Source organism: Tubulanus polymorphus, chromosome 3 (genome assembly GCF_964204645.1).
Source record: "Tubulanus polymorphus chromosome 3, tnTubPoly1.2, whole genome shotgun sequence".
Lineage (NCBI taxonomy): Eukaryota > Metazoa > Nemertea > Palaeonemertea > Tubulaniformes > Tubulanidae > Tubulanus > Tubulanus polymorphus.
The window spans coordinates 8,635,939-8,662,506 of NC_134027.1; the positions used below are offsets into that span (position 1 = coordinate 8,635,939).

At 39.3% G+C, this 26,568-nt stretch overlaps 1 protein-coding gene across 1 annotated transcript in view; it reads right to left on the bottom strand.

Annotated features, from left to right (window-relative positions):
• Positions 1-3,046: 3,046 nt before the first annotated feature.
• The window catches only part of LOC141901339 (uncharacterized), a 99,061-nt gene continuing 75,539 nt past the window's right edge, over positions 3,047-26,568 (bottom strand). The window contains exons 7-21 of the mRNA XM_074788524.1: positions 19,697-19,776; positions 16,528-16,721; positions 14,637-14,683; positions 12,849-12,953; positions 12,083-12,244; positions 10,012-10,107; positions 9,547-9,648; positions 7,699-7,815; positions 6,974-7,148; positions 5,820-5,935; positions 5,619-5,712; positions 5,316-5,398; positions 4,896-5,040; positions 4,697-4,794; positions 3,047-4,454 (exon numbers count right to left, since the gene is read on the bottom strand). Of these exons, the coding sequence (XP_074644625.1) occupies positions 3,759-4,454; positions 4,697-4,794; positions 4,896-5,040; positions 5,316-5,398; positions 5,619-5,712; positions 5,820-5,935; positions 6,974-7,148; positions 7,699-7,815; positions 9,547-9,648; positions 10,012-10,107; positions 12,083-12,244; positions 12,849-12,953; positions 14,637-14,683; positions 16,528-16,721; positions 19,697-19,776 (2,310 nt within the window). The 3' untranslated portion in view covers positions 3,047-3,758. The remainder of the gene's footprint in view (positions 4,455-4,696; positions 4,795-4,895; positions 5,041-5,315; positions 5,399-5,618; positions 5,713-5,819; positions 5,936-6,973; positions 7,149-7,698; positions 7,816-9,546; positions 9,649-10,011; positions 10,108-12,082; positions 12,245-12,848; positions 12,954-14,636; positions 14,684-16,527; positions 16,722-19,696; positions 19,777-26,568) is intronic.

The window sequence follows — 26,568 nt, forward strand, 5'->3', positions numbered from 1 at the left end:
CACTTTCACCACGTATTACCTTTTTATCAGCAGTCTAAGAAGTATCATCGCTATTTCTAACTCGTATTTCTCTGTCTAAACAAGTTAAAAATATTTGGTCAGTTTGAATGTCCTTGTCTTCAAAACGAAGATGGATAAAGCGGTTTCAATTATCACACCAACTACGCAGCTTCTAAACACCCAATTATAAACTTCTATGCACGGTTCAATATGAAGGAAAGTGGATATGAATACTCACCGATCGTGTGAAAATAAGCAGTTTAAATTATCGCTCTGCTCATTAGTGCAATTATCTTATTATTTCGTTGCTGGCAGCTTTAGGCAATGGACCAAGTCAATTTATGGCATCGATATATGAATATGTGATTATTATTATTACACAGTTTCGTGCGGGTTAAACAGACAACTTGAGAACTGGGCATGGCTTGTGTCGGTTTCATTCGAAAAGACGCGTTGGTATTCATGACGTCCTTGCCTGTCCACCATATTTTGCCCTTCCAACTACATCATTTCAAACATTGCTCACATGCATCATATTGGCGGTCAGATGAGAGTCAAATGGACCCTTTTACTTCAGGTGGCCACTTGACGGTCAATGTGACGCGCTGTGACATCACGCGCCAATGATTTCTATTGGGCCTGTACTGTCATTTTGTGTTGGAAAGATTTGGGCTCATTCGAACAAGGGAAATCACATGGATTATGAAAGAATGTTTGATTCATGTCCTAAAACATATCGGACAATATGGGTACTGGTCCACGTTGTCCACATCTCAGCCATCAGACGACCATCGAATAGAACAGCTTTTGACATAAACAAACAAGTAAATTCAAATATATAATATTGACTTTTATTACATCTCAACGGCCGATATACATAAACGTAGAAACGGTTCCATTTATCAATAATACATTCATATATATATATATATATATATATATATATATATATATATATATATATATATATATATATATATATATATATATATATATATATATATATATATATATATATATATATATATATATCTTTGTACAAAATAATATATAAGATTATTATCGGGTCGTCGACATACCATCACAATTTGTTTTATAAATGAACAATGAGCTTCTTTTAAATCAGATCAATATCAGATTGGCAATGCTACTTACCCTGAACAGACAATTGAAAAAGTGTGTTTCATGCGGTTAATGGAAGGTCACACTACTAATCGAATCGTAACGTTATCAAGCAAATGCCTTAATTCCATATTATTGAGAAAAGTATTTCAAATATCCCTATTGATTAGACGAAATTTCACTTTTTAGACAAATTCCCAAAACCAGGGAAGTGTGTCATCACACTTCCCTGCTAAAACTAAGGAAAAATCAATCTTGAAAAACTTGTTTTTAGACAATCTTATTGATCTTATTCCTTTTTTCAATGATCAATTTGCTGAAACGGGCTGTAAAACAAGCCGTGGACAACATTTTTCGGAAATGTCGAATGAATGTGGGCCAACTCTTCGACGTATATACTATGTATATGGCTAACTACACGTGGAATGCAGAACTAAAATCTCAGTTTAACTGATGGCCGTCAGCACATCAAAACATTAAAACTATCTAGCTCTGATTTCTAGCTCAAATATCGTTAAACATCCATACTAATCTGATGAATAAATTGAACCTAAAAAAACAAACGAACGCAGAGAAGAGGATAGGTACATATACTTATCAAATATTTTGTGGCTATAATACTGTGCGGCGAATTTTTTCTCTTAATATCTTTTGGCGAGGGGTACCGGTAGTCAAGCGTCGCATTAAATTAAATACAACGATCTCGATGTAAGCAACGAATAATTTGATGAACGATCAACGAAAATTCAGAATAACATGGTAATATCGTGATGAAGAATCGCGCGTAGAATATAACAAAGTTAAACACTTTTATTTGTATTGTAAGATTTTGGTTGTATAGACTATAACACGGCATCGAAGAACAACGTAGCCAATTGAACGGGCAATAGATGAACAACATACTCCCACATTAAAATCATTGTTTTTACAGTTGATAACGTAATAAATTCCCGCCTAACACTTAAAACATACGTATCTAAATAACAACCTGCCATCAACATTATAACTAATGAAATAACAAATAAATATAAATTTTTGAATTAAATGTCAACTGTTATGGTGTTTTTATCGATGAAGTATCAACAATATCCATCCACACTGTACGACGAATCAATATCGGATGACTTTGTTCTCGTTCGTGGTGTTTGAAAAAAAATCCCTCGGCCCGAAGATACTCTGATGTAGGAATCAATACGCAAACAAAATTCAACATTTTAATACATCCTTTCATTTGTGGTGGCTGATTGATTAGCGACACTGTGCATTATCATTTTGTAACCGATTCACGACAAACGAAATTTTGGAAAAAGTTTCACGTGGTGTGAAAACAACGTTAAATCAACAAATAAAGCGTAAAATCAACGTTGAAACTTTGTCATTGTTTTTACATAGATTTTATGTGGCGTAAAAACAATCGATTTTGAGGACGCACTTTTTGTCACGAATCAGCTACAAAAAACAATGGACGATGTTACTCCTACTCTGCCACCTTATTGATTTGCTTAAATATAGCACATAATGATTAAACGATTGCATTTGAGTACAAATATATACGGTAAATGCCATTAATCGGACCAGCGGTGACAAGTTGAAATTCCTCTAACCTCCCGATATATAGGACCGGTTCTACACCCTAGTTATACCTCAAATATCGACTTAGATCAAGCTACGGAATCTAAAAAAGATCTAAAATCTAAATATCTATGATTGTTTTTCAGGAACCAATACTTTTTATTACACCATTAAGGGGCCAAATATGTGAACACAACAATTTGGACTATATTTTGAACAGAAACTATTACAACGAAAATTACAGTATATCTTCATAGTAATGATTATTTCTTTGAGAATCATAATAATAACAATAATAGTAATAATTAAATGTAATAATGATAAACAATAATAAATAATGAACAGCGTGTCATGTATCGTTTTTACAAATTTATTTCAATATTGAGCATTTAACAAGTCACACAAAATCAAATGATAGCCATTAGACGATCTATTTTCCCCACATGTAAATGTCTTAATACTGGCGAATGAAGTTTTATTTCTATTTGCATTAGCATTCATTCTGTAGAATTGACTTTTCAAACGTACTTCCCATCCCTGGCACCGTCTGGCACCGGCGCCCGTTATTGAGATACGGTGCAATTGGTTTTTGTCGACACGTGGAAGTCAAACGAATATGGAGATGAAGAACGTACGTATACCATTACCTGATCGAGGATAGCGATACGAATACATCTTAAAAACGTTGCGGTGTGTGGATATAATTAATAATCGGGTCGCCACCTCGCATATGCGTTCAATACAAATATAGTCCACGTCGAGTAGAAAACCATTCGGGTCGGTTGCGAGGTTCCACAAATGGAAGTGTTCTCCGTTTTATTTACAACACATACGTACATTACTATGATGCGATCATTTCTTTTCGTTAATGTTTTTTTTACACAACAAATCGTCTTCGATAAAAAAAGGAAAACTAAATCACTCATTGTCGCGTTTGAAAAATGTCTCTCTTTAGCCGGTTCAAATCACAGTTCTCGCTTCTCCCGCTACCCGAATAAGTAAACGTTACCGCCATCAATACCGCCATGAATCATCGTTTCGTTTTGCACATTTTGCACGTTTGGCTATAAGTACACGGTGTCAACGGATTTTGATTTCTCGTGGCACTGTCTTAACGTTTGCAGTCTCGAAGCACGTTTCATTTGAGATTCGAAATTTGTTCGCGCCGACGATTGGGGAGATGGGGGAGGGGGGTCAGATGACACGGACGATGAGTGGCTTTCGACGAATTCTATCACACTCGGTACAACATCATCACCATCATCGTCATCGTCATCGTCGGCGACAGACGGACTAGCATCTTCCGTTTCGGGACTAGACGAAACGATGTGGTTGCTGCTAGCTAGGTCTGCTGGAGATACTAGCGGACTAGACGTCGTGGATGGTTCGATTTGATTTAAACGCGGGTGATTCCCGATGACGTCAGACGCAAGCGGAATCACCGGTTCGACGTCCTCGTCGATATCACGCATTCCGTCGTTTCCTAAACTACTACTTCGACCGGTAAGGATGCTCGGCCCGTTTTCCTCGGGCGCCTTCGGTGTTTCGGGGGTTTGTCCCGGACTAGAGGTAGGACTAAGCGGAGGCGGTTGATCAGTGCTCTGTAGTTGTGGGTGTAAACTTAAATGCTTCAATAAAAGTCTCGGTGATTTCCTTTTCGTTTTAGGATCCTGTCCGTTGGTCGCTTGTTGCTGCTGTTGTTTCTGAACAGTCTCTTTGTATTTCTCTTTCGAGTCTCGTAAATGCGCAAGCCAGTTAACCTGCAGCAAAATGGAAATTGATTGATTGATTTTAATTTCATAGAACATAATACCATATTATAATGATTTCTCTTACAAAACTTATGAACTATGAAGGACTCGTCCACCCTGAAGGCCGTAGGTCTGTATACAGAGTGGACGAGCCCTGATGACTATGAAATGGATGATGAAAAATCATTATCAAAAAAGCTTTTCATATTTTTTTCTTTAAGCATCAAGTAATGACTGAATATATATTCTACCTTTATGGACTCGGAGGTGGCTTGTAATGTGTAGACTCCTATTATCTGCTGGAAACGGCTTATCTGAACCAAAACAAATGCATGCCGCAAACCATTTACTAAAAAGAAATATTGCATCTAAAATAACTGACTCCACTTGTTTTATGTAATATTTCTGATTATGCTGTTTCTAAAAATGTCTATAAAAGAAAATTCGTACCCGCCGCTTCGTGTGGACCAACGTCATGAATCGTGAATCTATCTAAAGCGATCGGTTGCCTGTAGACAATCAATGCGTTATCTGATCCAACTCTGCTGTTATTACTTGATTGCGTGTCGCTTGTGTTTGTGGTCATATTCGATTTCTAATAAAAAGAAATATGTGCATCGGTTGAAATGTATTACTAAGATGCCATTAAATCAAAATTCCTGCTTTATATTCAAATTCTTGAAATTATTTATGATTAGACTATTATTCAGAGTTTTAGTAGTGGTTTCCGTGGGAAGCCACTCGAAACGAGTAACGAAAATATTTCGGAGATCCCAGGTAAGCAGTTTTCTATCCATGAGCTCACTGCCATGGATTATGATTTTTGAGTAAAATATTTGAACTTAACAATTGATATATCCAAATACGTACCTTTCTTGTCGGTTTTTTAATTTTAGTTATGAGCAAAATATCGTCGAATAGAAACACACAAACGTCGACTGGTTTTGAGTTATCTAATGTATAGGAAAAATAAGAAAAAAAACCTCTAGTGAGTTAAGTCCTGTATTTCGTTACATAACTAGAACCTGGTAGGAATCGATTTTAGGTAAATTTGGGATTTCATAATTCGAAAAGGTTATTTCATTCGGTTGACCGATTGAGGTTCTATTCCGAATAGAATTTCTAATCAAGAAAAGTCGAAGAATGGGATCTTTTAGTGGACAAGGTTCTTACCCATCATGTATAACTGGCCTTCGTATAAGAGTTGTCTCTTCGGGCTGGCTAACAGTCGTTCGCACGGCTGTCGACTTAACGTATGCTTCAGAAACTGTGATAAAATTTTCAATTGGAAGTTATCATACATATATACAAATAACTACAAGAAAAAGAGATGTAAACCATCAAAGTCTGTCATCGCAGGTAATCTTAACTTACATCTGGAATATATACGCGAGGGTCCATCTCGGAGATTGGCTGCCACACTAGTTGTTGTTGGATTTCCTGGACACGTTCGAAATTTTTCAACCATTTCATTTTCTCTTCTAGGCTCTCTGCGAAAAGGTGAGAAATTTTTATAGATCTTAACGTGAGCAATAGCCGCGATCACACGGAAACGATTTTGCCCGGGCGAAAATCAGGCCCGAGTCAAATTTGGCCCGTATCTAATTAGAGAGCGCGCTCATACGTAAACTTGATACTAAACAATGCTTAAACAAAGCAAAGTGAGTCACCTGCAACAATTTGACCCTTGTTAAAATTTGGCTCGGGCCTGGTGTCCTACGTTTTTGGTCGGGCCAAATTTGGCCATGGCCCATTGATCACTCGTGAGAACAGGTTGGACCGGGTCAAAAGTGCTCGCGTGATCGCGGCTAATGAGCACAACACAGAAAATCAGTCGATGTAAAGATGTGCGGTATAATCATTCGAAAATAATTTGCACTGAAATGGCATCGAAATTTGAATCTCGACATGCTCAAGTTGCGTGAAAAAGCAATATCCAAATTAAGCTACACGCGATATTTGCCGCTGAGTATTCTCAACGAGAATAAATTGATTGTTGCGATGAACGGTCTTGTTTTCAATGCAGCACGAATTCGCCGCGGTGAATTTCAATTGAGTTGATTGTATTCAAACGAGCGCCGTGAAAATTGGAAACGCAACGAGGCGTCGACTGGTGTGATCAGGTGTTGTTGTCGGCTGTGCACGAGAAAATACATCTTCGCTTGCCGGGGTTTGATTGCCTTACGCCGAAGCTCACGCCAACACAAATCCTGGCCCTTCATTGATCTATTATTACCTTACCCAAAATTTCTTGGCCGGACAGGTTGCCGCTGAGCGGCCACCAGTTATATCTAGCCAATCAGATGCGTTCGCGAATCTGCCGGTGAAAAACCACGCATCTGATTGGCTAGATATATACTGGTGGCCGCTTAGCGGCAACCTGTCGGCCCTAGAAATCTTGGGCAATGTAATTAATGAAGAGTCCGTGGGCAGTGTGTTGGTTTGTGTTGGCGTGAGCTTCAGTGGGAGGCAATGAAACCCTGGCAAGCGACGTAGGAAATAAAGGAAAAAAAACTAATCAAACTTACTCAGAGACGTTTCCATTTTCTCAATTGATTCGGTAAGTTGCTGGCGCTCTTCGGCATCGATTGTATACTTTCGAATGTTGCTGATCATCAACGGCATTTTCGTGCAATGCTGCATCGGCGCCACGAGTAGATCGTTCAACTGTAATCTCTTACACCGCAAATCAAGCTCACAGTGCTGCATCGATTAACAACAAGAAAAATGAAGAAAAAAGACCGATTAGTTCATTCGACAATCGAGTTTAATGAAGTATAGTAACACATCGCGTAATCAAGATAAATGATTGCTTTATTTCTAATAATTATCGGCTCTCCTGCTGCCCGAGGCTCACTCAGCGCTCAATTAAACGGAATAAGACACTAATCATAATTTCTTTAAGGCGAAGATATTAGAACAATTGTTATTTGCTTCGATCTGATGAAGCGGAGAGCACGGAATCGGCGAAACTGGCATAAAACCGAATTTTGATTGGAGTTTTTGCGCGTTAATTATTCACGGTTTCCAAGAAAATGCTCGCGTAAGCCCGCCACACGGCATATCATTCATAAAGTGAACTGAATAATACATATATAATGAACATAGATCTAGTCGTATTAAGATTCACGACCAATAGCCTACATATGCAACAACGCGCTTCCGAAGCTTAGAAAATTCTGAATCTTTGAGATTCCAAGTCGATTTCAACTGCAAATGAACTAAGTTTGAGAGAGAAACTCTGGCCACTTACACGCTCGAACTCGAGAAAGTCGTCGTTTTTCCTCAGTTGTTCCAAATACGTCAGCGCATTCGTGTAATTAAGACAATAACTGTGGTACACTTCTGCGTTTTTGGAATGTTGCGATAGCTGCAATGAAAAAAAAAGACAACGATTAAGGATGTTTTAAAGTTATATGCAGCAGAATATGAGAAATGATTTGAACTTATGGAAATCTTTTCGGCGTAACAAAATCACCAAAACTTTCACTCTAATCAAAGCTATTTTTGCGAGTTAGCATGCCAGTTGCAGAGTCTATGAAATTCCAGAATTCCGAAATTTAGCTATTGGTCCGAGATACAACATATCCAAAATACCATCGGAATTAATGCATGGTACGAGTTCGAACCTGAGTCCGAGAACCGTTGTCGCCTTTTTTTTCTGTATTATCACTCAGGTCACTTCCCTTGTACGAATCAAACAAACAACATATCGCGAAAAGGTTTCAATTTGTATCCTGATCATTTCTAACGTTTCGAATCTCGTTTTAGGCCGCAGCCCGCGTTGCCTGCAGATGATATTGACATAAAATATCATCATCCCAATTCTAACACTCGGCATTAATCAGAATCAAAAGTGAATGGCAAATTATCAATTCTAAGAAATGTGAACGACATCCACCATGAAAAATTAATGAGCTTTTTGTCAACATAATTTAGTGACGGTTCCTAATGCACGTGGTATTTATACAATTTTACAAATACAGTTATTTGACGAAAAAAGCAGGATCTATGATTTTTGAAAGTGTCACATCAAAAACATATAAAACGTTATTTCTCCACCTCGATCCGCCCCTGGAAAGCGTTGTCATTTTCCCAGTTTTATGATGGACTCAAATTTTATTTTATACGTCATTAGGTTTCGCGTGTAAGCTTAGATGCTCAGATGCCCGAGTCCAAATCCACGTTGTAGCGTCTCTGTATTTCGCATGCATATTTTTTTAATGGATGGTCAGGTAGAAACTTGTTCTGATTAGTCCGCGTACGTGGTACTCTTACAAACCAAGCAACGAGAATTAAGACAAGGAAAAAGCGTCGAATCCTTCAAATACATCGATATTCCCGTATTTGGATTAAACCCGAACACCTAGGCGTTGTAGTTCTAATGACAGAACGTCTATAATACGTGTCCTGTTTGTTAGCGAAGGAGCTTTGTCTGTAACCCGCACGGGACGAAGTTTGATCGCGCGCGCACACATATCAGACCACACGATGATTGATGGCTTAAATAATACACGATCTATCAAATTGACATTCAGCAGCGCGACGAGGCCCACGATAGATGCATCATATAGGATTACTGTACACGCTTCCGTCGAGTTCTTAAAACCGACAGAATTGCGAAAACAAATTAAAAACTTCCTTGCTCGTGTTTTGTGTCTCAGATGACAAAAATAGAGTCGTTGTAATTGAAAAGCTGACAACCATTTTGAATCATCATATACTTTGAGATGGTTTTTGTATTCCAAATGCCGATTCCATTGCTAGAAGATATCCCAACGAACATCGTATAATTGGAAAAACTACCAGAAATAGTTCCCCCACGTTTGGATATGCAGCCAAAGTTCGTTATAACGCCATCCATTTTAATGCCACTGCCCTCTTAACGCCAATATTTTTCAGAGAACAAATTTGCTCGATGCAACTCAAACTCAATGAAAATATCATTGTTTTACATCGCCATATTTTTCATCCGTTCCAACGGTGGCGTTATCAATGACTTTAACCGTACTACGTTAGAACCAGTATACATAGCATCGACGTCGCTTCGCTTAATGAATCCTCGTCGAGCGCCAGAAGAGTAAATAGCGCCACTGCTTACCTTTTTAAAAGCTTTGATGAGAACGGCTGTGCTCCCAAAATGTGACGGGCTCATGTCCCTCAGCAGTAATGATATGAAATCACGACAAAACGTATAACTAACCTGCACAAAAAAATATACATATAAACCATCAACGATTAGTTGGATTCGTTGCATACATTTGTTGAAGATGGAGAAAGTTGGTATCATCATTCCAGAACTATAGAACGAATTGATAGTCCATGGTATTATCTACACGGAAAAATGACAAGGGAAAAACTGCTTTAGAAATTGATTTTTCTAAGTTTTGACTGGTGGTGGATTTGAAATTGTTTTCTTTTCCACGACATCGCCCTTTATTGGTACAGCTTTTAGGCTTGGGAATGGCCTATGAATTAGGAGAGGGTGTTGTCGAATCAACGATTATAGAAAATCGTAAATATTTTGATGACTAAAATAATATACATAAATCATCTAGAAACTTACGTAACACAATTCATCCAAATTGCCAAAAATGTCCTGAGGTTCGGCGAACATTAAGTGGCCGTCGACTTGTAATTGTTTTAGTGGTTCCATAAAACACTGCAAAAAAGTAAGAAATATTGCTACATTGATAATGTCTGAAAGGTACGCTTTAACAGTACCATCAAAACCAATGCGTATTGATATTTGGGGTGTTTCTCATTTAAGATCCGATATTGCCTTTCCCGAGCTCTGGACTTCGAATAACTGGAACTACTAGCTCCTAACTAAAGCTTTCGATTGACAAGGGTTTTTTCTACGACTATTAGTGGCTCTACCACGCTTAACACTTCAAACCACAATTTGCTTAGAAAAACAATTCATTTTGTGGAATAGCGCGAATCGATACCTGAATGTTTTACGGGGAGGAAACTAGCTCCATTGCGAGTAGCTGCACGAGCTGTGAATAGGCGATTTAAGTGTAAGGCAAATAGTCGCCGGCGTTGCAACATTCCGGAATCGGGAAAACGACAAAAAAAATTCAACCACATCGATGTATCTTTCTGCCGCGCTAGCACACAAAAGCTATCTCAGAAACGGATCAACAGATGGTAGAATTTATATAGAGCGTTGTCTCGCATACATTTCTTCATACATAAACGTTGGTTATGTTACTCATTCCCAACGCACTCGAGTTTCGTTTGTTTGAGACAATCGAGACAGTTACAGGTAAACACGTAGCAATTCCCTATGCATTAGTTATTTGCCATCTAGTCTTACGCTCGTGTCCCAGGGGATAATGTCGGGACGCCCGTGAACTTCTTCGTTTTACTATCATCATGGTTTCCATGAAAATTTCATGGCAGCTAAAACTCAGTATCCTATTTTGAGAAAACAGCCTACCATTTTTCATGATTTCGACCGTTTTCATGCAATATCTACTTATGAAAACTACATGAGCAATATTTCATGTGGAAGTCTGATGAAAACAAGTCATAATTTTAAAAATGGTTTTTCAAACAAAATTTCCCCTATAGTGACCACTAGGGGCGCTGGTGCTGCCAAAGTCATTGTTTATCATTTTTATTGGTGGTGCCAAAATCGTCAAGTTGGAAAAAATGGCTTTTGAAGACCCAAGATACTCAAGCAATGGAAAATAAGTGTTGCCAAAAATTAACATGAGGTGTTAGTCGAACAGGTTTGGCTCCCTGACTATTCATCTCCACATCGGAAACACCCGCAGTCTACCAACTGTTCCGGCGGTGTTCCGGCAACGAAATCATACCACACATGCTCGAAGTTTCGCCACTTTAATTAAGATGTATATTTAGTAATCCCCGCTGCAGCATCGGCTTAATCCGAGCAGCAAAAACTTGCTGCGCGTTTTTTTCTTGACAGAGCTTAAAATTATTCAATTTCGTACCAAGCAAATCTGATTGCGACCAGTATTCTGAATATACATTTTCACTGTCTCCGTCTCCAGGGTATTATGTATTAGTAAGAAGCAATTTTCGAACATACTTTGGACATTGCTGTAGATAATTAACCATTCAAATTACTGCTCGTCAGTGCAAAATACCACATTTTCAAAAGATATTTGCTATTATTGAAGTCCCTCAACTTTTGATGTGATAGATTTCATTATATTGAAACCACAACGTTTCGGCTGTTGACTTACAGCCATCATCATCATTCCACCTGATCATAAAGAAATAAAGTTGATTTTTGAGAATAGGCCTAAAATGTTTTGTGAGATCACGCGGAGTCACGTGGTGCTTATCAGTTGTCAATTACTCTTTGCCTCCGCCCCTCCTGACAACGTGGCTAAGCATTCCCTCGCAACCCTAGAGTGTAGAAGCACGAGTAGGATACTTCGTTTTACCATGGTCGTATAAACTAGATTATACGTCCACGTTTATGATCATACGTTCTAGTTTATACGGTTATGGTTTCACTGACTTCAATTATATCATATAAGAATTATATCTATCATAAAAGAATTGTTGGACTTCTTCAATTTTCTACAGTATACACGGAAAAAAAGTGTTTCGACTACTTGCTATGTTCAGCAAGAAATAGTTAGTAAAATACCTACATGCTTTAGCACCATCAAATGATCAATAAGAAAGACGCATTCGCTTTTGAATAATTCCCAGACGGCTTCGCGACGTTTCCGTTCGGTCTCGGGTATCATCGGCGCCGGCTCCACGTAACCTTGCTTATCACGACTAGCTATTAGATCCGACCAGTGGACATTCTATAGAAAAACCAATTTCGAATTTGTTTGAATATAGTTTTCGAAAACTTGAAGAAATTTCCAAGTTTCATACAGAGAGAATCGAGCAATGATAACGGTAAGACGAAGTCCGAAAATGTTTCCTAGAGCTGGTGTTTATTCGACTGTATTCTAATAGTCCTCTCAGGGATACTGAAATTGTTTTTTCCCCTAGTTTGTATCACTTTTGATTACTTAGTAAGTCTCTTTGTTTTGGATTGTAATATATATTTCATAATTTCTGTTGTAACTCAGTATTTCTAAAGATGACTTAGACGTATGGTCATAACGTCCGATAAACTACTAGCGCTAGGAAACATTTTCGGAATTTAATTTTCGTCATTATTGTGGGGCTCAATCTATATTATCGTCACAACACAGTGTCTTATCAATGGTGCCCTAAGTTTCATGAATTTTCAATCGTTCATTCTTTTCAAAAAGTGTTTCGTATTTTCATCAGGATTTCAATCTCTCTAGTGCTCTCTTTCACATTTTGCTAAGCCGCTTTCAATGAAGATAACGTCATTTGTGAATTATACCGTGAATAGTTTGTTAACTTCTCGGATTACACAAAATATCCATTTACCTTGTAGCTGGCTATGTGGTTGTCTTTGAATTCGGAAGGCTTCAATTTACCGATTGATTCACTCAGTTCGTGTAGACATTCCTTTGATCTGGTTCTTTTATCGATCTTAAAAAAGAAATTCTGGCGTAATTACATTTTCTGGTAAGAGCGAATGATAACCGGTTCATACGTGATACGCGTGGTACACCTCTCTAAGGTGGATTTTTTCGTCGTTGAGATATCATTTTACCAGTATCGATGATGCTAATTAACAGAAGCGCCAGTGAACTATTCGATTCATTAGCTATACGGCAATTGATCAAGATATATCGGCTTCAAGATATCGCGCCAGTAGGACAGAGGGGAGAGTGAGATTGCAGTAAATCAAACTGTTACTCTCGTGGTATTGATCTAGCCCTCTCTACGCGCACTACGGCGACTAACACTTCCAATGTATCATCCACAACATCCAATTAGATCATGTTGGATAAACACATTATCAATATCAGATGTCGGGAGCCCTGGGAAGAAATTAATTTTCATCGATAGAGAAAACACTTTCCGAAGAACTTTCTGAAGTCACTCTACAGTGATTTAGACACAAATATATAGCATAGTTTGCATCTGATAACGTGGAAGGAAATTCATGGCATCCAGCCTTAGTGTACACCGGAGCGGCAAACGTGTTCATGCGAATGAAGTTGGTAAAGCTTTATTATCTGGAATGGCAAACAGAAAGGCCAAATATGACAGGCCCGCAAGGTAAAATTAGGCGACAACCCCCGCAAGGGACTCCCACCTCCTTGGTCGAACTGAGCAGAACGATGACCGAGGAGATTGACATAAAACTAGTTGTATTGACGATAACGAGAATTTCATCGGGTTAGTCTTTGTATAGCTCACTAGCTATATATAGAACGGCAGCGAAAAAAGTCATACTCCTAGTTAACACGTCCATCATTCTACGGAGGCCGGCACTCCACGACTGGTGACAGAAATGCAGTGTTGCGACATCCTATGAAGGCGCACCAAATATCCTTATCTGGATTTTTGAGCTATGAGATTTCGAATCTCAATTTTCAATTGACTTTTTTTACAAGACGTATACCCGTTGGCGGGTCGATAAGACGTGTTGATTTAGAAGGCCAGTATCGAATTCATCATCGCGAACAGAAACTCATTTCTAGCATCTAACAGGTACAAATGTAAACAGTAAGGTAATTTATTAGGGCCATAAACCAAAGTTCATATCCGGCGGTAGGCTACTTGTTTATTGAGTGATCCAAACCAGTGACCAATATCACGGGAATTGCTTCTTTACTGTATAAAATAGAGTCCTGATAAATTATTCGCCGGCACAGTGTAAACCGTCTTGAATACGAATCTGGGACTCGCCGCGTGTATTGCTTCATAGTTTTATAGTTTATCGTCGCGTTATATTCCAACACCTATTCGCTCATCTTTTCCACCGATTAGAGACACTGGATGCACTCGCGGCTGTTTCTTTCTTTATATGCAATTACCATTTCATATCGAATCTCCAGCCCACTGGCGATAGCGTACACCACAGTAGGTTTTGTTATGATTTTTGTTACGATTTTTCGCACGACACGACTGTTGTCGATCGGTTACTACGTCGAAAATCTGTTTTCACTGAAACAGTGTTAATACGATCCTAAATCTAGGAAATATAGGCCTATACATAAATATGTATAATGATTGGTTATTTACGATGAAAACACGCGGAAAGATCGCCATGACAACCAGGCCAAACATAGCGTATAACCGCTAGGTTCCGACGAAACTTACCAATTTTAGTAACGAAAATGAGTTTCTATTTTTTCTATTCACCGAATCTGCGAACGACAAGAGAAATGAGAAAACATCGTTAATAAACTTAAAAGATAGATTCGTTAGAAAATACCGGTGAAATACCCGAAAGCTCGTCAATTTCATTTTACGATCCCCAGCCCTGTAAAGTCGTGTGTTTGGAGCATATTTTCATACGTGAAAACCAGTGTACAAATATTTGTTTTGTACCGCATGAAGCATCAGGCGAAATGATGCCCCTGAGTCTATAACATGGTTACTGGGGAAATCTATTTCGCTGTCAATAAAGTCGATTGAAAAACCGTATAGTTTTACAGAATGGTTGCATTTGTAGGCTATCATGTCTGAATTTTGGCTTTTTTTGGACATATATCATGACTTTCAACTAAAGGCAACCCTTCTCAAAAATATGGCAGGTAACCCCACGTAATAATATATCAAAACATTCGGTCCGTTCCCAAAGTATGTTCCATTGTTGCTTCCTCTTCCGTGAGATATTATTCTAACATGAAACGATTGCGAGCAAAACCACGAGATAAGGCGATAGCTTAATGAGATACACATTACATAGCTGTTAAACCCAGTTCTACAGTGGTTATCATTTGACCATAGCGTTTGACAACTGAATTGGTTGCAAATGTATTTATCAATTCTTGACACTTAACTCAAATCTATCTATAAACTGTGGAACTGTATGAAGAGAGTTAGAAGAAAATATTTGCTCATTATGATTTTAAGTGTAACGAGTAATTGCAGAAGCATTTCTGGGACAATACGTATGAGTTCAGTTTGAGATTTTGTATTTATCTTCAATGCATTAAGTCCCAATGACGCTTCGGTATATTGTAAGCATATATATGTATATTTTTAGGAAAAAGCCTGTTATTCCGTAATATGTAAATATATACTGAGAAAGGAATCTTGAGAACGAATGCAAAACGAGGAATATACGCTACCATGAGAACTGCGCCTGCCTTTGAACGCTACAAGACAACATAGGAACGGAGTGATATGGACACTTATGGAATTTAGCGCAGGGAATGGTAAATATGTAAATAAAATGCAAGTTGCTGAAAAGTTGGTTTTTATAAAGGGGTAAAATCACGAAAGATGATTTCGTTTCCAATACTCCTGGCTTTCTCGATAGAATTCGCATTATCGTCTTGATTATCGTTGGTGAAAAAGACCACGAATTCGTCGAATTGAAAGACAAATTTGCGTCGTATCCATTAGATTGGAAAACGAACTCCCAATAGCGTTGTCAGGATCAAAATCATTCAGCAGGGAAGCATTAGATATTCCGTTTTAATTTTCTGTCGAGACTTGCACTGGCGTTAATTCCCTTGTGCAAGATGGGGATCAATTTTGAGAATAGGAGTTGTAATTCAAAATAGAATGGTAATCAACAGCATATTATCGACAATATGCATGTATAACTCTCTAGTGTGATGGACGAAGAAGATACTGTGGCAAAGATTTTTAGAAATTCGGAATGATATGTAAGTTTTGAAGTTTGTAATAAGTTCAGTGCAATTTTTGTTCAATTTAGTTTTTTTCCACATTTACCACGATTTATATTGTTCAAATTAATAGAGTGTAAGTCGTTTTGGTGGATACAACCCAAAGTTCATTGTGATTACTTTAAGCCACAGCTGTAGGACAGGTCCCGTTGGACAATACGCATAGGTCGGTTTATACATTCAAGATATCAACTTTAACCCTGTGTGAACTCAATTTGACTATGAAATGATTTCAATCCCGGGTTATAGTTCATACCAATCTATAAAACCAACCCCTGGTTACTAACGAACTATTGAACATCGCGGTAAAAATGTGAGAATCGAGCAGAGTCGTTTTTTGAAAATCTTACCATCTGCCTTGTCTGAAGTGAGACTGGCTGTTGACCCATGGCATGGTTTATTGGCGTAGAAGTCAGCGATCGTGTTGCGTTTGATGAGCATCTTTTTGTGGTGGTCGTGCATGAGAAGGTCTCCGGGGTAGACCTGCATTCCGAGGTCAACGCTACTTCGCCGCCGCTGTAATCTGGCCGATTGGTTCCCATTCCTGCAATTGAACAAGTCTCTCCACTTACTCATAGCGTCCTAAAAACTAACACGTAAACCACGAACGAACGTGCGTCTTTTCGGTAGTGCGCGACTTACGAAATGCGACGATATTTCGTAATCTCGTTCTCAAGATGGATACGCTACTGTTAATTATCAATCCCAACCGACCGTCCACTTTAACTGTAGATAATTAGTCGGCGTAGCATTGAAACATTGATTTACAGATTCGGTCTAATTATATAAATGCGAAACTATTGAGTAATTCCTTACGGGTGTCGATAGCGGCAACGATCAATCCCATGTCCCGCCCGCCCTGCCCTCTCTAGAGAGATCATAACGTCACCATTACATCAGCAGGTGCAATTAGACTTTCAAATTCGAATGACGACACTTGTTTATGCAGGGGCGGATCTGGAAGGCAGGGGTCCAGAAAGAAGGCATTTTCTTTCAGCTGTAGCAGCCATGTCATAGACAAAAGGGCTCACTCAATGAGATGGCAGGAGTCTGGACCCCACGAGACCACCCCTAAATACGCCCCTGTTATGGTAAATATACCTGCCACAAGTAACTCTATTTCATGCCGTGAAACTTGAAATCCGATTCATTAGGAATTTTTATTCCTACCAACAAAGCAGTCGACAGATTAGCACAAAGATAATTCATCATGAGAAGTAGACACATAGGACGTGTCGTCTAATTATGACTTTATCCGGAGTAATTTTGGAATTAATCCCAGAAACTCGAGTTAGAAGTTTCAGTCAGGCAATCTCTTGTTTTTGATTCGAATTCGACAATTAGAAACTCACGCAGAAAATGACGAGTTAGACGACGAAAAAACTCAGCTGACGTCAAATCATTGCTTTAATGTTCATCGCGTGCTCGACTATATTATCAGCAGGTGAACTCTGCCGCGACACGGTGATGCACGAGTATCGAAATCAAATTTCTGAATTTCGAATGTTGTTGGCACTCTACAGACGAGCCGTCCAAGCGGAAATTCGTCTGCCGTTAAGTGAGTTCGAAATTCATCGCAGACGGATCGATTTCAAGTCTCCTCGTCGCAAATCGATTATTATTACCTTAATCGTCGACGATATCATCAAAAAACAACGCACTACACACGCATGAAGATTAACTAAATGCTGATTTGCACGCGCACAAGATCATAATTTCAGAAAAAAATAGAAAATCACAGATATTATACTTTTTAACTTTGAGACGCCCGTGAGATAAAGTTGATTTGCATTATTCAAAAAGAAGCTGTGAATTACAAGCAGAAATACTTAAGACCCATCTACACGAGGAGAAATTTTCAATCTACACGAAAAAATTCCCAGAAAGCCGCCTTTATCGAGCCGTCTTCAAAATATGTCAATCTTAAACCAACCCATTTTTTGTTGTTTTCCTATGCGTTCATAAGTCGTGGGGGAAATGCGACAAAGATATCAAAGTGTGAAAATTAAATCCATTTAGCGACCTTAAACTTATTACGGTCGATTCGGAATTCGATGTACGCGTTCGGTTCTAAGCGACGAGATTCGTTTTCTCCAAATGTGGCAGAGGAAATGAGAATGAAATTGACTGTAACGAGCCTTTTCCGAGCAGTTCAGGTAAATGTACACGACTACGCGCGATGCCAAACTGAATCGTATAGTGATTATGTGTAAGATTCGAAAGCTAGATTTAACGATCTTTGCATATCGTTACATCATCAGGTAACCATCTATTCACTCTCATGACATTAAGTAAAGGATTTTGATTTCTGTGGTAAACGTAAAGAGTGTTGCACTTGTTCGCCAAAAATTGCCAAGAAATCTAACGTGGTTAGTGATTTTTTTCACATGCGCATCAAGAGAGGAAAGTGGCATCGCAATCTTTTTCATTAACCTTCATCATACATAATGTCAGAGTCGTGATAGATTCGGCGAAACGCACCACATCATTGACCGCATGTATGATCATGATTTCGAGCGACAGCTAATCTATGGGATTATCGAGCTCCTCCGATCATAGAGGGTGTCAGGTAACCCCGACGGCGAGCGAATTGGGAGCGTTCTGACGCACAAATGTATCGATCACATTTTTTGGTGTTAATGTTTTCGAGAAGGCGCGCTCACCGACTCTTAAAGCGCTATTATTTTCCAATTTATGTTCCGCCGTCTTTTTCCGAAATTCGATATGTTTAGACCACGTTATCCCGATGTCTGTCGCAAATGATGACAGAATATCGAACGATTCGAGAAACATGTGGTACGTCAATGCTGATTTGTGTGTACCGAGGGATATTCGAAGTGGCGAGTCCTTGTAATGTGATTATTCATCTCGTCCAAGCGCATTGCAGGCCTACGCATAAACTCATCACAGTCCTGGGCAGTAGTTATGCCGCATATAGACAAATACAAGGGTACACGCCGTTTACTTTTGGCTTAACAAGGAATTACATGCAAATCTACTTAAATGACGGTTCTGTAAACGGCGCGTGGTTTCCCACCCCGAGCTCAGACTCATGAGAGAACCTATGCTTCGTCTGGGAATTAATTAACTCAGCATCTTCCAGAACGTCATTTGAATTTTAAATGGAGCGTAATAATTATTGGGGAAAGCTCGGTTGCTATTGAATGACATCGTCTTTATATTATTTGCAAAGAAAATAATATCGATGACCGGGAAAAACAACAAGAAAATGCGCATCACAACAAGTTTAAGAGTAATGGAAGGCAACAGAGATGAGTTCAGTTCGGTATCTGTCGACGCGTTTATTTTAATTGAGTGTCAACGTGAAGTATGTCATTCGAACCTCCAGTTAATAACGTTCGTTTATTGCCAGATATTCGTAAGGCAAATAACGCTATTACTCGGGTCAAAAGAACATGCCATCATCACGGAGCGATAAACCCGGAGCTAACGCACCGTGAGTTAACTGTGAAATATAGCGTCTACATGCCGCCGCGCATAAGAACCTTTCAAACTTACCCGTTATCTTCGCCTTCGTCGCACGAGTTGCCAGGAGAAACATCAGGTGAGTAGCTGGATGGGGATACGTCACCAAAGTTCTTAAAAAGACAAAAGAGCGGAATATGAGCTAGAGGCCCATTAAGAATTATATCGGGTTAAAACGTAAAATGCCACTTCGTCTTCACCACCGCCGGGTCCGTTATACCATCAACACGCGTGAACTGATGGCACGAAGTCGCCATCAGAGATGAAATTTGAAAAATACATTTAAGCATTTCGAATTGAAATTCGTCTAAGTTATAGCTATAGAGAATAGATCGACCCATTTCTACAGCGAAAAAAAACATGTTTAGTGGATTTAAATTATCTCATTTCCAATCATCTGAGTAAAGTTCTAACAGCGTTGCGCACGGCTGGTAAGTTACGAAATAAAAAATGAACTAAAGGACACGACGAAGATTATGTTTGAGCTACTTTCTTTTTATACATGCATCATGATAATCATTTCTTCTTTTTTTCCGGATAAACATGACGGATATCCCACAATAATTATCACAGACCCTGACATTTTCTGTTTCCGTTCGCTGCGTGTTTGATGATTGGCGCCGTTGAGCCTCAAATTATAAGTAGGCGGGAAAACTGTCACTTTACTTATCTGGAATTTTCTTGGAATAGTAAACCTATTATAATCAAGGTTGCTGAGGAACCTCCTTGATAATTAATACATTAGGCCCTGTTTGTAACAACTGCGCGATGTTTCGACAATATCGCCCGATTCGTTTAGAAAATCATAATGAAGTATACGTAATCTCTGTGTGTGCGATTACTTAGGCAAACCTCCCCTTACAATATAGTGAAGCAAAGTGGTAGATTTGAAATTCAATTCACAGATTTATTTCCGTAAATGAAATTGATCACCGTATGGTTTTACATTAAAATCGTTATTCAGCGTCAGTTAAACTGGTAAGGCAAGTTTTATGCGAAAGTGTTATGATATTGTCCTATAATTAGTAAGTATCGTTGCCCGTCCGTTTGAATATTAAAGTAAATTTTCATTCCATAACAAGATAACAATGGAATTATTATTCTCTTTGATTCCACTGATTCACGTGAAACCTATTGTATATTTATCCAGAAGACCACCGGACAATGCGCTGAAGTAAGCATAAATCTGTTTATGCTCGCGGGGTTAGGTTAACGAGAAGGTCTCTTACGTAGTTGTGAGGCTTTGGTCACCAATTAACGCAATCCCGATTTATTCAGAGGCAATCTATGGAGATTAAAGGCTTACTCTGGTAACGTGTTGCTGTTAGTTTAAAATGATTGATTCATTTTCGTTTCCTTTCGTTTTCGTGTCGTCAGGGTAAGGGTTGCAGCGCGGGGTTAGACGACGGTCACAATAACGACAACGGCAATTATCTGCTTTCCCCGGCGAATCGTAATTCAAATTCTCCGCGCGCAAACTACTCGACGGCGCCATTGTTTATGTTCCTCTAGAATTTTTCTTCGGTTTCTGACGTGTAGTTGCGTGACGCGAGGGATGAAAACCAATTCCAAAGATTTCTGCTTCGACAAGGGATTTTGACAGCGTTAGTTTTTATTCCATAAGTCTATAAATGGCAATTAACGGCGAACTAGATCGAATACATTTTGATACCGCATATATCATTCTCCCTTGGCAAGGATTCGAACCTGCGCAACTTAGATGATGTATTATTAGCCAATCAGAAATGCTGTTTTATTTTAGCCCGTGTTTTTCAATTTATCGTTGAAATTTGCCTCACGAGCTATCTGATTGGTGCCGCAGTTTTCGCGCGGCAAACCTGCGCATGTACGTGTGGCCGGGTTTCGGACCGTGGCCGTGTCTAGCAGGTTCGAATCCTTGTCGGGGTAGGATGCGCATGTGGCCGTCAACACTGTGAATGCTACTTCAGTAGCCGTTTACGTTTGATAGCCCATATGACGCTCTGTGACGCGCTATGTGTCGTCGTGTGCAAACAAAAACGAGGTATATTCGTTTATTCAGTCAATCAGACGATCATCATCAAGGTTTAGATGAACTACTGCCTATCCCCTGCATCTTCCGTGATGCGTCCGCGACTTTTTTTGCTCGCCGGGCTTGAACTAAACGTTAATTGCGTTAACGGAAGCAATCAATTTCCACGTTTCAGCTCAAGCTCTGCTGGGTGTAACACGCTTCGCATAGCAAACTGCGCAATACTACTACAGGTTAGCGGGATAGATAAGAAACATCAAGCAAGTGTAAATTACTATACAGCTTTTTCTGAATAATTCTCTTTTTTAAATCGCGTGCTGAAATCTACGAACAAGGATAATTGCTCGTAGCTGAAATCGACTCTTTTTCTGCCGGTTTTGTTCCTCGTCACGATGCGAATTATGATTGAGCGTGAAATATCAGGGATACCGACAGGAGCGAGAAAGGATCAAGACATAACAGCGGAAATGGAAGGGAGATGAATACCGAGAAAGAGTGCTGGAAAATACCCCAAGGAGGAGCGCGCCTTGTAAATCCCCATTAATTTAATTTCTTAATCCAACTCGAAACATGCCTTGTCAATTTGTCTAACTGAATAACAAGTAACTGTGCGTAATTGAACTGAATTTGGTTCGGTTTTGCTTCTTGTAGCCTTATTTTGCAAAGCCCTTATTGCTATCACCAAGATGCGTAGCTTGCTCTGAAAAACGGTAACAACTGCCTTTTTTTTCTGTTTGAGGGAAGTGAACAAATAGCGGGCCTTGTCTATCATGTATAGGACCGGTAAGACTTCAAAAGAAAACACGAAAAAGTATGTAAAATCTTTAAGTGTACTCTGAAAAGCCAATGATTCACAATTTCTTTCCAGTTCCCCCAGTGGAACTGGTTTTTTTGCTTTCAAATTTTTATACAATTATCTGATCTTATTTCATCATTTATAAGTCTTCCTGTTAATGTCAAAGGCCATCATTTATCATTCGGCATTATTATCTCCGATTAGAGCTGCCAGATGATCTCAGATATCTTCTCTTCCTATGAGGCGATAAATAAAAATTTAAAATCAATTTCAAACACGACATCGGGCATTGAATGAGTGCACCTCCGTAAGCACTAACGTTATCGACGTATAGAAGTTTAGATGCAAAAAATAAAAGCGGTGGCGTTGTATATATATGCGATATATATACGTCTTATTTCCGCGTAGTTATTGCTAGGCAGTCGAAGGATTATTCACCGGTAGCAGCGCTAATTAAAACCATGACGTCACATCCGTTCTACGAGGAACACCCTAATGGCCTCGTGTCGTCTGTCTGCTCGCTTTCCACAGGCGACAATTTACGAACGACCATCAACGGGCAGATAGTTGATACGGTTTGGGAATAATGACGATGCGCGCATCACGAGAAGGAAACTGTAACCGTTACCTCTCCAGGCTAATCTGGCAATAACATTTAGAGAAATCTACTGGTCTGTCAAGGCGTGGCCAGTCACCGTTAACGACTTCTACAGCCGCGCAAATCCATGTCGATGCTCTCGTATGGGCGATGCCAGGAACATTAGTGCTAAATGACATGAATGTTATAAACGTTTGAAATTTCGAATCACGCATCACCACCCTTTCTAATGTTTACACGAGACACACCCTGTGTCATATGATACTGTATAAATGTATATACGAACAGATGAATTTAAATTCCCAGCATCCAGCAAGAAATACAGGATATGCAAAGCTACTCACATCTGTTGCTTTTTATTCGTTTAACGATTCGCCATTAACTGTAAATTTCGCTTTGTTCGGAAAATTACTTATAGAAAATATCTTATATCATTTTCACGTTTCGACGTCATTTTATTCTACAAAGCCCGACAGTCGCCTGCCAGTTTCACGTTCTGGTGTGGTTGGTTTTTGAAGGAAGAACACACCAAATGATCAAAAGATTAACAGCCAAGCCTGGGATAGGGAATACTAAAGAACCCCCGTGCACAAAAAACCTACAAAAGCCTCTCACGGTTATCACGAGGGACTCTTGCATTCATGCATTATTCCGGACTTAACCCTAGAGACGGGTCGTCAGAACAGTTCCATCGGTAATAGGACAAAAAATGGCTCATGGCCTATATGCCTCGATCACACAAGCGCTTTTGGACAACAGTTCACGCGGGTGCCAGATTTAGCCCGACCAAAACCATCGGACCAGGCCCGAGCCAAATTTCAGCACCATGTCTGTAGGAATCTTTTACAATGCAAACGCACCCATGGACAAAATGTCAACTTTCTAACGATGCTGTCAATGACCAGCCTCATGGTCTTCCCTCGCGTATAAAACTGGTATTAACGAGGTATACGCATTAGTATAGTCTTTCTCTACCGATGGAATCACTCCATTTGAATTGTGAGCATGTCCCCGCGGAGCCGTTACGATGGCTGTAACAACAGGGGCGAAATCACTTAAGGATCAACATGGCCACAGACAGAGGTTCAGAGGCCAGCGCGCACGTACACCAAAGACAATGTCGAATACGAATTTTCATTTATACCGAAAGAAAAAACCACAAAGGCGATACATTTCGGAATAAATATAGCATAACAATATTCAGATACCTTTTAGTGAGTAACGACCATAAAAGCGATTACTATTTCGAAGTAATCTATAGCAAAGTTATTTCGTTTATTGAATAAAAGCGATTCCATATCCGTACGACGACCGATATCAAATTGCGCGAATCAGTTTTCCGACTCGTTCACTTACCTCAAAAATTGCCACGAATTCCTCCATGTCAACCATGATTAAACGAAACGCCAACTGACGAATCTCTCAGATGACGATTTTGACGAGATGCACACGCGTGCGTCTAAACATAATAATACGTAAAATTCATTGTCTCCGGTTCACAAGTCTAGTATATATCTATATACACGTATGTAAGGATCGATTTCCGTAGAACTATTTCCGGAATGTTATGATGGCATAAAAGTGCGACCGAAGAAATATGAATAAACAGTTTTGTCATGCGTGTTTATAATCCGTTAGTTTTACCTGCCGATACGTTTATAAACGCTAGCGCAATATCGAGAGACGACTGTCAGTTTTTAGCGAAGCGCGCGCGCGTGCAATCGGTGTTTATGCGGCGCATGAGTTAATTACTAACCGGTAGTGATGCGACGCGTGTAGTGTTGTCTTGTTCCGTTTCCGAAATGCGTGCGTGTCGGGTGGATGGCGGTGATTGTTTTCCCCCGTAAGTTTTTCGACGGCTCGACTGACAGGAGATCTAACTCTTCGTTCACGCGCGGTGACGGATAGCAAATAGAACGATACGGAGCTCGCTTTGCCGGCTTACGTGATCGTTATGCGGAAAAACGAATCGCCCCTCATTCCCGAACTACTAACGCATTCGGTATGCGACACAGACGCCTAATCTGACTTCTTACACAGCCAGTTCGCGTAGCCGTTTATGTCGTATATTAAACGCTTTGTTCATAGAATCGACATTCACAAATGACCCCCGGGGAACGATTTTATGAACATTGCACACAAATTGGCATCTTTTACATAGTATCGATTTATCGCGATTATCGGCCGACTTCGAAGAAACAAGCCACGCAACACGCAATAAACACCGCAGTATTTTCCTGATTATAGGTTGCGGATCTTTCGTGAATCCGTACGTCCGATCATAATGTTCAGTCATTCATTCCTTGATTACCAAGAACTTGCACTTATTCATTCTGTATACCGCCGCCATGGCAGCCATTTTGATAGTTGATATCACTTAAAATGGTAGATGTCTTATCATAATGACAGTCACGAATTGGGTGGGTGTATAACGAAATGTATTTTGAATCAATAATGGTTAATTCAAATTGAACACGCTTTCTGGATGTCAAATTAAATTGAATATTCAAATATGTGAAGTGAGTTGATACAAATATGTACGTATTTGCTAAAGTTCCAATCTGACCCCCAATGTACGTAAGATGCAACGAAACAGCTTAAACAGAATATCGTTACGTAACAGCTCCAAAAAGCTGTTATAGATATAATTCCAAATTGCTCTTTTGTAGATTACACTCATATTTAAGAAACAGGAAAATGTGCCATCATTCATAGATTTCAGACATTTCAAATATCGATGAATTCGCCTACACACACCTTCGACCTTCGCTGAAATACCTATGCAGCTATACCCGAACCTATCATTAACCAAGACGTTCAATTAAACTATTAAGACATAAGCTACGAAGAAGAATCTGAAAGGTCAAACAGAATTTATGCAAGCCGCCTTCCGCAGATAAAGCCGTGTTCAGTTTTCAACGATTGATCGTTACAATCCCCGTATAGTCGGGGCCTTTAACGAATGTATAAAACAGGCATGAAAGCGATTTGATAATAGAACGGCTGAATGTGGATCTTAAGTCCAGGAATTAGTACACATATAGACATCGATGAGATTGATACACTAGGACGGTCTTGATTTTCTGCTCAGCGAGAAGGCATTTGCTTAGAACACAGAAAAAAGTTTACAATATACGTGTAGATTTATAAATATGAGTAGGATTGACAATAATCGATTACATATAGACATAGACATGTCCATAAATTACACTATAAATCTAATCAATTTACTTTACCCTTTTGCCTCTGGGCACTACTGATAGAGTGATATTTAAGACAAAAGTGGGCTTGCCTTTTTCCAAAAGTAAACCAGATTTATCAGGGTTTTTCTATTATCTTCTGCGATAATCATTAATGCACCCTTCGCATGAAATAGTTTTCAAAACACGCAAGATGTCAACTACAGCTTGTTAAACTTCCTGCCATGATTCCGAGTTCGCTTTTTGTATACAGTTGTGTATAGGGGATGCGCCGCTTTTCGGCGAGAAAAACTCACGATA